This window comes from Enoplosus armatus, chromosome 14 (assembly GCF_043641665.1).
Source record: "Enoplosus armatus isolate fEnoArm2 chromosome 14, fEnoArm2.hap1, whole genome shotgun sequence".
Taxonomy (NCBI): Eukaryota; Metazoa; Chordata; class Actinopteri; order Centrarchiformes; family Enoplosidae; genus Enoplosus; species Enoplosus armatus.
In genome coordinates this window covers 2,497,554-2,508,664 of record NC_092193.1, presented here as the reverse complement: position 1 = coordinate 2,508,664, position 11,111 = coordinate 2,497,554, and the positions used below count along the sequence as shown (strand labels likewise).

At 42.3% G+C, this 11,111-nt stretch overlaps 1 protein-coding gene across 1 annotated transcript; it reads left to right on the top strand.

Moving 5' to 3' along the window:
• Window positions 1-2,849: 2,849 nt before the first annotated feature.
• On the top strand, window positions 2,850-4,674 carry LOC139296985 (tripartite motif-containing protein 16-like). The gene has a single exon (XM_070919559.1). It carries the CDS (start codon window positions 2,865-2,867, stop codon window positions 4,536-4,538), a length of 1,674 nt encoding a protein of 557 aa, XP_070775660.1. The 5' UTR covers window positions 2,850-2,864; the 3' UTR covers window positions 4,539-4,674.
• Window positions 4,675-11,111: the final 6,437 nt, after the last annotated feature.

Genomic DNA, 11,111 nt, shown 5'->3' with positions numbered 1-11,111 from the left:
CTCTCATCAGGACCAACTGAGGCTGAATTCATACGTTTTGAGAATCAGAATCAGAATCAGAATCAGAAACTGTTTATTGCCAAGTAACATACATTACAAGGAATTTGCTGTGGTCTGAAGGTGCTATTGTTTTGATAACAAATAAGTAGAATATAAAAGCTAAAATAAGAATAAGAATAAAAATAAAAATAAAAAATAAGATAAGATAAATAACAACAGTGCAGTGACCAGAATAAAGTAAAGTGTCTAGATAAAGTGTCCAGTAGGGGGTGGGTGCGTTAATGTAACGCAGTGGGGACAGGGGTAATGTACGTTAATATAACGTATAGCTTGTGTTTGTGTTCTGGGGGGGGGTCAGTGAGAGTTTTCAGGTTGACTGCAGAGGGGAAGAAACTGTTTTTGTGGCGGGAGGTTTTGGTCCTGATGGACCGCAGCCTCCTGCCAGAGGGGAGGGGGTCGAACAGATGGTGTCCGGGGTGGGAGGGGTCGGCAGCGATCTTCCCTGCTCTCCTCAGGGTCCTGGAGGAGTACAGGTCCTGAAGAGATGGGAGGTTGCAGCCGATCACCCTCTCTGCAGAGCGGATGATACGCTGCAGTCTGCGTCTGTCCTTGGTGGAGGCAGCAGCGTACCAGACGGTGATGGAGGAGGTGAGGATGGACTCTATGATGGCAGTGTAGAAGTGAACCAGCATTTTTTGTGGCAGGTTAAACTTCCTCAGCTGCCTCAGGAAGTACATCCTCTGTTGGGCTTTCTTGATGAGGGAGCTGATGTTCAGCTCCCACCGGAGGTCCTGGCTGATGATGGAGCCCAAGAAACGGAAGGACTCCACAGTGTCCACTGGAGAGTCACACAGGGTGATGGGGGCGGGTGGGGCTGCGCTCTTCCTAAAGTCAACAACCATCTCCAGTGTCTTTGAAGCGTTAAGCTCATGGTTGTTGCTGTTGCACCAGGTCACCAGGTGGTCAATCTCCCACCTGTAGGCAGACTCATCCTCACCAGAGATGAGTCCGATGAGGGTGGTGTCGTCCGCGAACTTCAGGAGCTTGACAGACTGGTGACTGGAGGTGCAGCTGTTGGTGTAGAGGGAGAAGAGTAGAGGAGAAAGAACGCAGCCTTGAGGGGTGCTGATCGTCCGCGAATCTGAGACGTGTTTCCCCAGCTTCACATGCTGCTTCCTGTCAGACAGGAAATCTGTGATCCACCTGCAGGTGGGGTCAGGCACGTTGAGCTGGGAGAGCTTGTCCTGAAGAAGAGCCGGGACGATCGTGTTGAAGGCAGAGCTGAAGTCCACAAACAGGATCCTGGCATAGGATCCTGCGGAGTCCAGGTGCTGGAGGATGAAGTGTAGAGCCAGGTTGACAGCGTCGTCTACAGACCTGTTGGCTCTGTAGGCGAACTGCAGGGGGTCCAGCAGAGAGTCTGTGATGGATTTGAGGTGGGACAGGACCAGGCGTTCAAATGATTTCATGACCACAGAGGTCAGGGCGACTGGTCTGTAGTCATTTAATCCTGTGGGCCCTGGTTTTTTGGGGACGGGGATGATGGTGGAGGCCTTGAAGCAGGCTGGCACGTGGCATGTCTCCAGTGAGGTGTTGAATATGTCCGTGAACACCGGAGACAGCTGATCGGCGCAGCGCTTCAGGCAGGATGGGGAGATGGAGTCTGGTCCAGCAGCTTTACGCGGGTTTTGTCTCTTGAAGAGTCTGTTCACATCTCTTTCAAGGACAGACAGAGGTGTCGATGCTGGAGGAGTGGGGGGCGCTGTGGTGGGCAGCTGTGGTGGTAGGAGGTGTGAGAGTTCAGCCCCAGGTGTGATGAGGGGGTTGGGGCTGTTGGGCTGGAGCTGGTGGGTGATGGTGTGGGGGATGGTGTCAGGACTGTCCCATTGTCTTTCAAAGCGACAGTAGAAGTCATTGAGGCTGTTGGCGAGGCGTCGGTCGTTAGCAGAGTTGGGGGCTCTTGGCTTGTAGTTGGTGATCTGCCTGAGCCCCCTCCACACAGAAGCAGAGTCGTTGGAGGAGAACTGGTCTTGTAGTCTCTCTGAGTACAGTCGTTTAGCTTCCCTCACCGCCTTGCTAAACTTGTACTTGGCTTCCTTAAACTCTGCTCTGTTGCCACTCTTAAACGCCTCTTCCTTTTCCAACCTCAGCTGTCGCAGTCTTGCTGTGAACCAGGGTTTGTCGTTGTTATAACTCACCCTGGTCCGAGTTGGTACACAGCAGTCCTCACAGAAGCTGATATATGAAGTCACAGCCTCTGTGTACTCATCCAGACTGTTGGTAGCAGTCCTGAAAACATCCCAGTCAGTACAGTCCAAACACGCCTTCAGCTCCTCTGCAGCTTCACTGGTCCACTTCTTCAAAGTTCTCACAACAGGCTTAGAAAGTTTTAATTTCTGCCTGTATGTGGGAATCAGGTGGACCATGTCGTGGTCAGAGTGTCCCACTGCAGCGCGGGTGACGGCGTGCAAAGCGCTACTGACTGAATCAAAAGTCATTTTAAAGATCTCTTCTTCCACCTGAAAGATTTTGTTATGAAATATCATACAGCTCAAGATGGGAAAAAATACATTTATGATGTTTTGCGAACAAAAGCAGTTTAATTCAAATGACTTAACCCTTTCAACAGCCCTCCCTCCTCTTCCTCCTCTCAAACACAGCGAGCTCCACTCTGTCCATATATTTCCCTGTTCCCTCCCCTTCAGATCTACAGTTTGAAGACGGGTGGAGCCAACATGGTGGTGAAGTGACGGAGCTGACAGGCCCCATTCACTGCAGAGACACATGCTGTTTAGATCAGAGCTCAAACTACTTTCACTTCTAAGAAGGTGAAACTCAGACAGTCGCTGCGACTGAGAGGTAAAATGGCGCAGAAAGGAGCTCAGCTGGACCGGGAAACCTTCTCTTGTTCGATGTGTCTGGATCTACTGAAGGATCCGGTGACTATTCCCTGTGGACACAGCTACTGCATGAGCTGTATTAAAACCCACTGGGATGAAGAGGACGAGAAGAAAACCCACAGTTGCCCTCAGTGTAGGCAGACCTTCACACCGAGGCCTGTCCTGGTGAAAAACACCACGTTAGCAGATTTAGTGGAGGAACTTAAGAAGACTGGACTCCAAGCTGCTCCTGCTGATCACGGCTATGCTGGACCTGAAGATGTGGCCTGTGATTTCTGCACTGGGAGAAAACTGAAAGCCCTCAAGTCCTGTCTGGTCTGTCTGGTCTCTTACTGTGAGAAACACCTTCAGCCTCATTATGATGTACCTCCATTCAAGAAACACAAGCTGGTGGAGCCCTCCGAGAAGCTCCAGGAGAACATCTGCTCTCGTCATGATGAGATGATGAAGATGTTCTGCCGTACTGATCAGCAGTGTATCTGTTATCTCTGCTCTGTGGATGAACATAAAGACCACGACACAGTCTCAGCTGCAGCAGAAAGGACTGAGAGGCAGAGAGAGCTCGAGGTGAGTCGACAAAACATCCAGCAGAGAATCCAGGACAGAGAGAAAGATGTGAAGCTGCTTCAACAGGAGGTGGAGGCTATCAATCGCTCTGCTGATAAAGCAGTGGAGGACAGCCAGAAGATCTTCACTGAGCTGATCCGTCTCATCCAGAAAAGAAGCTCTGATGTGGAGCAGCAGGTCAGATCCAAGCAGGAAACTGAAGTGAGTCGAGTCAAAGAGCTTCAGGAGAAGCTGCAGCAGGAGATCACTGAGCTGAAGAGGAAAGACGCAGAGCTGAAGCAGCTCTCACACACAGATCACAACCACTTTCTACACAACTACCCCTCCCTGTCACGACTCAGTGAGTCTACAGACTCATCCAGCATCAATATCCGTCCTCTGAGATACTTTGAGGATGTGACAGCGGCTCTGTCAGAAGTCAGAGATCAACTACAGGACGTTCTGAGAGAGACATGGACAAACATCTCACTGAGAGTGACTGAAGTGGATGTTTTACTGCCACAACCAGAGCCAAAGACCAGAGCTGAGTTCTTAAAATATTCACGTGAAATCACACTGGATCCAAACACAGCAAACACAAAGCTGTTGTTATCTGAGGGGAACAGAAAAGGAACAGCAATGAGTCAACATCAGTCTTATTCTAGTCACCCAGAAAGATTCACAGCATGTTGTCAGGTCCTGAGTAGAGAGAGTCTGACTGGACGTTGTTACTGGGAGGTGGAGTGGAGCGGGACAGGAGTTAACGTAGCAGTCGCATACAAGAGTATCAGAAGAGCAGGGAGGTCAGATGAATGTGTATTTGGACACAATGACAAATCTTGGGCGTTAGATTGTACCAAAAACAGTTATAACTTTTGGTTCAACAGAGTCCAAACTCCCGTCTCAGGTCCTCGGTCCTCCAGAGTAGGAGTGTACCTGGATCACAGTGCAGGTATTCTGTCCTTCTACAGCATCTCTGAAACCATGACTCTCCTCCACAGAGTCCAGACCACATTCACTCAGCCTCTCTATGCTGGACTTTGGTTTTACTCCTTTTCTGGAAACACTGCTGAGTTCTGTAAAGTCCAATAGTCAGAAGTCATTTCAGGGACAGTTTGTTAAATTCTGCCTTTTAACTCTTGAACTTATTTTGTCTCCTTGTTTGTTGCTGAGAGCTGATTGTTGTGGCATTTCTTCACTGCACAGAGATCACCTGTCAATCAAACATTATGGGTGGTACTTTGCCATCTTCTCATTAGTTGTTCTGTAAATATCTGAGTTTCTGTAGGTGGCGCTCCTTCCTGTGTCTGTTTAGCCATGGAGGCTATCACTGCTCATGATGATTTCTGTTGACCTGAACTGATGTTTCTCTGCAGGAAAATTTGAATTTCTCTGACTCTAAATTTGTGTTGAATATTTATATTGATGTATTTGTATGTTGTTGTTTCTCTTCCACTGCATGTGTCTCAAGAGAGAAAGCTCCAGACCTTCCTGTGTTGAAGATATTTTGTTCTCTTTTTGTAAATGTATAAAGAAATCTATAATTACGATTACATTCATTTGTTTGGCAGACCAAATGTTGTTGTTGTTGTTGTTGTTGTTCACATATAAATGAGGGACTTTGAGTCATTATAAAACTGTAATCATCATGATCATGATCAGTAAGGAGATCATTGATTATTTTCTTTTTCATAGCTGAGATTCTGGTCAAACAAACTGATTGTGTGGATGAAGTGAATCTGTACATGAAATCATTGGACAGACTTTAATGATGGGATGTGTGAACAAACTGAAGGTTTACATCATGAATAAACAAACATGAACAAAGTATTTTCTTCTGGTCTTCATTCCAGGGTATCATACAAAGCTGATGGAGAAAATGTGAAAGTAACATGAGAGTTTAACTGAGGCAGTTTTCCTCCTGAAACACCACAAAGTACCGTGTTCATGTTCAGAGCAGAAGAGCGTTTGTCAGTCAGTCTCTGTCCTTTCAACTTTCCTCACTGGAACATCTTTGTCACAGAGAAACGAGCAGAGGTATATGGTACATTTGTCTCTTTTACCATTTCCACCAATGAGGAAAAAAAGGAAAATAATAATCGACCCATCCAAGTGCATCTCAGTCCTTCAAAAAATCCAAAAAATATATTTTTACCAAACTCAGAATTTTGCGTCCAAATCAAAAGCAGCTATGAGCAGGAGTACAGGCTTTTTAATGAAGCGTTCCCTTCTCCAGATGGGCTCCTGTTTTCTCTTAGTGGGATTACCCAGAATGCTTCTTGTTGCAGGAAGACTTTGGCAAAACATACGAGGTCCCACGTCGTGTAGCCATCACCATAATAACCATCATCCTCACCATCATCATAACCGTCATCCCCATCATCATCATAACCGTCATCACCATCATCATCATAACCGCCATAACCATCATCATCATAACCATCACCATCATCACATCATGACCATCACCATCATCATCATCACCATCATCACAATCATAACCATCACCATCATAACATCACCATCATAACCATCACTATCATCATCATCATCATCATCATCATCATCATCATCATCACAATCATAACCATCACCATCATAACATCACCATCATCACCACCATCATCACTGTCATCATCATCATCATCATCATCACCATGATTTCCATCACCATCATAGCCATCACTATCATCATCACCATCATCATCACAATCATAACCATCACCATCATCATCATCATCATCATCATAATCATCATCACCATCACCACCAGGACAGCAAATATTGCAAATATTCATTGTGGTCAAACACGGCCGGCCAATTTCAAAACAATCCAAAACCCTCTATGTCAAAAAATAGATATTTTGTTTGTATGTAAAATAAAAAAAACAATAAGAATTAAACAAACCAAAAAGAAAAACGGTGATTCAACCTGAGGGTTTATTCTTGACCTTGGAGGTAATGTTTATATTTACACAAAACAATCTTAAAGGAATAGTTGGACATTTTTACTTTTGTGCCGAGAATGCCCATCATCCTCACATATGTTCACTCAAAATGAAGCTGCAGCTGATTAGCTTAGCTTAGCACAAAGAAACAGGGGGAAACAGCTAGCATGGCTTTCATATTATTATAGCCATGTTATCACATCATAACATCACCATCATCATCACCATCATAACAATCATCATCACCAACATAACCATCATCATCATCACCAACATAACCATCATCACCTTCATAACCATCATCATCATCACCATCACCATAATAACCATCATCCTCACCATCATCGTAACCATCGTCACCATCACGGTCATCATCATCATCATCATAACCATCTCAACCACCATCAGCACCATCATAACAATCATCATCACCAACATGACCATCATCGTCATCACCACCCACATAACCATCATCACCTTCATAACCATCATCATCATCACCATCACCATAATAACCATCATCCTCACCATCATCGTAACCATCGTCACCATCACGGTCATCATCATCATCATCATAACCATCTCAACCACCATCAGCACCATCATAACAATCATCATCACCAACATGACCATCGTCGTCATCACCACCAACATAACCATCATCACCTTCATAACCATCATCATCATCACCATCACCATAATAACCATCATCCTCACCATCATCGTAACCATCGTCACCATCACAGTCATCATCATCATCATCATAACCATCTCAACCACCATCAGCACCATCATAACAATCATCATCACCAACATGACCATCATCGTCATCACCACCAACATAACCATCATCACCTTCATAACCATCATCATCATCATCACCATCATACCAATCATCATCACCAACATAACCATCATTATCATCACCATCACCATAATAACCATCATCCTCACCATCATCGTGACCGTCGTCACCATCACCATCATCATCATCATCATAACTATCTCAATCACCATCATCACCATCATAACAATCATCATCACCAACATAACCATCATCATCATCACCAACATAACCATCATCACCTTCATAACCATCATCATCATCACCATCATAACAATCATCATCACCATCATCATAACCGTCATCACCATCATCATCATAACCATCTCAATCACCATCAACATCACCATAAGAACATCAACATAATAACCATCATCCTCACCATCATCATGACCGTCATCACCATCATCATCATAACCATCTCAATCACCATCATCATCACCATCAGATCGTCAACATCATCATCACAATCATCCTCACTATCATCATAACCGTCATCATCATCATCATCGCCATCATCATCACCGTCATCACCATCATCATCATAACCATCATAACCGTCATCATCATAACCATCAGAACATCAACATCATCATCACTATCATCCTCACCATCATCATAACCGTCATCATCATCACGTCATAACCATCATCACCATAACCATCACCATCATCAAATCATCATCATCATCATAACCGTCATCACCATCATCATAACCGTCATCATCACCATCATCATCATCACCATCATCCTCATCATCATCACCATCATCGTCATCATAACATCATCATAACCATCATCATCATCATCATCATCATCACCACCACCACCAGGACAGTGCTGATGAAGGAGGAGCGTCTGCAGCGTCCTCTGTGAACACGCTGCCATCTTGTGGCTCTTCACTCTCATCAGGACCAACTGAGGCTGAATTCATACGTTTTGAGAATCAAAAGTCATTTTAAAGATCTCTTCTTCCACCTGAAAGATTTTGTTGTCAAATATCGTACAGCTGAAGATGGGAAAAAATACATTTATGATGTTTTGCAAACAAAAGCAGTTTAATTTAAATGACTTAACCCTTTCAACAGTTTTTTTTATATCCTACATCCAGCTCGATAGCGACATTAATAGTTCAACAAGATCAATATATTTTTATAATCATTTTAAGGTACCTCTTATATTTTAGTAGTATTTCTAGTATAATCTAGTATTTACAACTGTACAAGCAAAGCACACACTTCAAAGTGCACAAAGTTAATACAGTATTGACTAGTTTTCCATTTACAAGGTTTATATTTTTCCCCCAAAAAAGACAACCTGAAACTATGAAACAAAAACAACAATCAAAATGATTCTTTTTCGTACATTTTACAAAAACAAAAAAACGGGAAAAGAAAATGCTGCTAGATTTGTACTCTCTCTCTCTCTCTCTCTCTCTCTCAGTAAGACTTGTGACGTCTGGTACGACTAAATATTTTCCACACGTCACGCTTCGGTAACATTTTGGGGATTTTTTTTTGAAAAGAAATAAACTCTATGCTTGTCTTGTATAAAAGTTAAGGCAAAGTCATTTTTCAAGTTTAAATAAAATTCAAGCTTCTCAAACACTGGATGGAAATTCTTTTACATTTTGCGTGTATATAGAGACTTTGATGCATCTCTATTTTTTTTCTTCTCCCTAAAAAGAAAACTTATTTCTCATGGAATAAACAGCATTGGTTTATAAATAATTGAATATGGGACATTTTTCTCTTTTACCATTTCCACCAATGAGGAAAAAAGGGAAAATAATAATCGACCCATCCAAGTGCATCTCAGTCCTTCAAAAAATCCAAAAAATATATTTTTACCAAACTCAACATTTAGCGTCCAAATCAAAAGCAGCTATGAGCAGGAGTACAGGCTTTTTAATGAAGCGTTCCCTTCTCCAGATGGGCTCCTGTTTTCTCTTAGTGGGATTACCCAGAATGCTTCTTGTTGCAGGAAGACTTTGGCAAGACATGTGAGGTCCCACGTCGTGCAGCTTCTCATTCTTCTTCTCCTTAGTCTCATGTAGTTCTTCCATTCACATCAATACCAAAACCCATAATTCTTGTTTTGTCACATTACACAAAAAGATAATATTACACCTTTTTTTAATTTTAGTGTTGATACAGTGACAGTAATCACCAGTAAAGTCAAAATGATGACATAATAAGTCAACATTGTGCTGTTTAACCCTAAATAATACCATTTTAAGTCTACATTTTTGACTCACTACCTCAATATTTTACAATAATATTTACGAGTACAAATTAAAGCCATTAATTAAAGGTGTCGTGTGAAGAATTTTCCAACTTGTGAATCAACACAGTTATGAGGATCATAGAAGAATAATCTCATCTTGAACTGGCTAGTGGTATTTCTACCTGAGCGCTACATTGATTCTACATAAATAGATTATAGGCACTTTAAAAGTGCTATAGGAAGCACTTTAATTTAACTTTAACTTATTATTATCAATCCGTTTTTGATGCACGGTTAAAACAAACAACAGAGATGTCTTTGAGCAAAAAAACACATTTCCCATAAGTCCAGTTGCTTCCTGTCACTCCTCTCCCAGCCTGAAGAGGACAAACATGTTAGAAGTGATTTTCCCATCAGTCTTTCACTCCCTCCACCATCTTTTCTCATATCCAACAGAACACCCTTAAGTCTGCTCCCAGCTGTGCTGCTAACTGGCCTCAACCAGAAGGAAAACTTCATAATAAAAATGCATCTTAGGAATCTGTGTTTTCATCACTGCAGGGCATTTCATTAACATCATCATCATCATCATCATCATCCTTGTCTCTGCTCTGGGCAGTAGCATCATCATCATTACTTTCCAGCTTGTTTCTATAACGCTCCCTGCTCAGACTTTCTGCTGCAGTTGCAATTTTTCAGATTCCACATGTAGAATTTCACTGATCAGAAATCAGAATCAGAATCAGATTCTGATTTCTGATCAGTGAAATTCTGATCTGATGATATTTTATACAAATATTCATTGTGGTCAAACAAATATTCATTGTGGTCAAACACGGCCGGCCATTTTCAAAACAATCCAAAACCCTCTATGTCAAAAAATAGATATTTTGTTTGTATGTAGAATAAAAAATCCAATAAGAATAAAAAAAAAACAAAAAGGAAAACGATGATTCAACCTGAGGGTTTATTCTTGACCTTGGAGGTAATGTTTATATTTACACAAAACAACCTTAAAGGAATAGTTGGACATTTTTACTTTCGTGCCGAGAATGCCCATCATCCTCACATATGTTCACTCAAAATGAAGCTGCAGCTGATTAGCTTAGCTTAGCACAAAGAAACAGGGGGAAACAGCTAGCATGGCTTTCATATCATTATAGCCATGTTATCACATCATAACATCACCATCATCATCACCATCATAACAATCATCATAACCAACATAACCTTCATCATCATCACCAACATAACCATCATCACCTTTATAACCATCATCATCATCACCAACATAACCATCATCACCTTTATAACCATCATCATCATCACCATCATAACAATCATCATCATCATCATCATCATCATCATCAACATAACCATCATCACCATCATAAAAATCATCATCATCAACATAACCATCATCACCATCATTACCATGATCATCATCCTCACCATCATCATAACGTCATTGCCACCATCATCATAAAATCATCATCACCATGATCACCATCATCATCATCATCATCATCATCATCATCATCACCACCATCATAACCATCGTAACATCACCATCTTCATAACCATCATCATCATCACCATTATCACAATCAAAACCATCACCATCATAACATCACCATCATCATCATC

Coding starts and splice junctions, on each gene's coding strand:
- LOC139296985 (XM_070919559.1), top strand. CDS start 2,865: ATGGCGCAGAAAGGAGCTCAGCTGGACCGGGAAACCTTCTCTTGTTCG.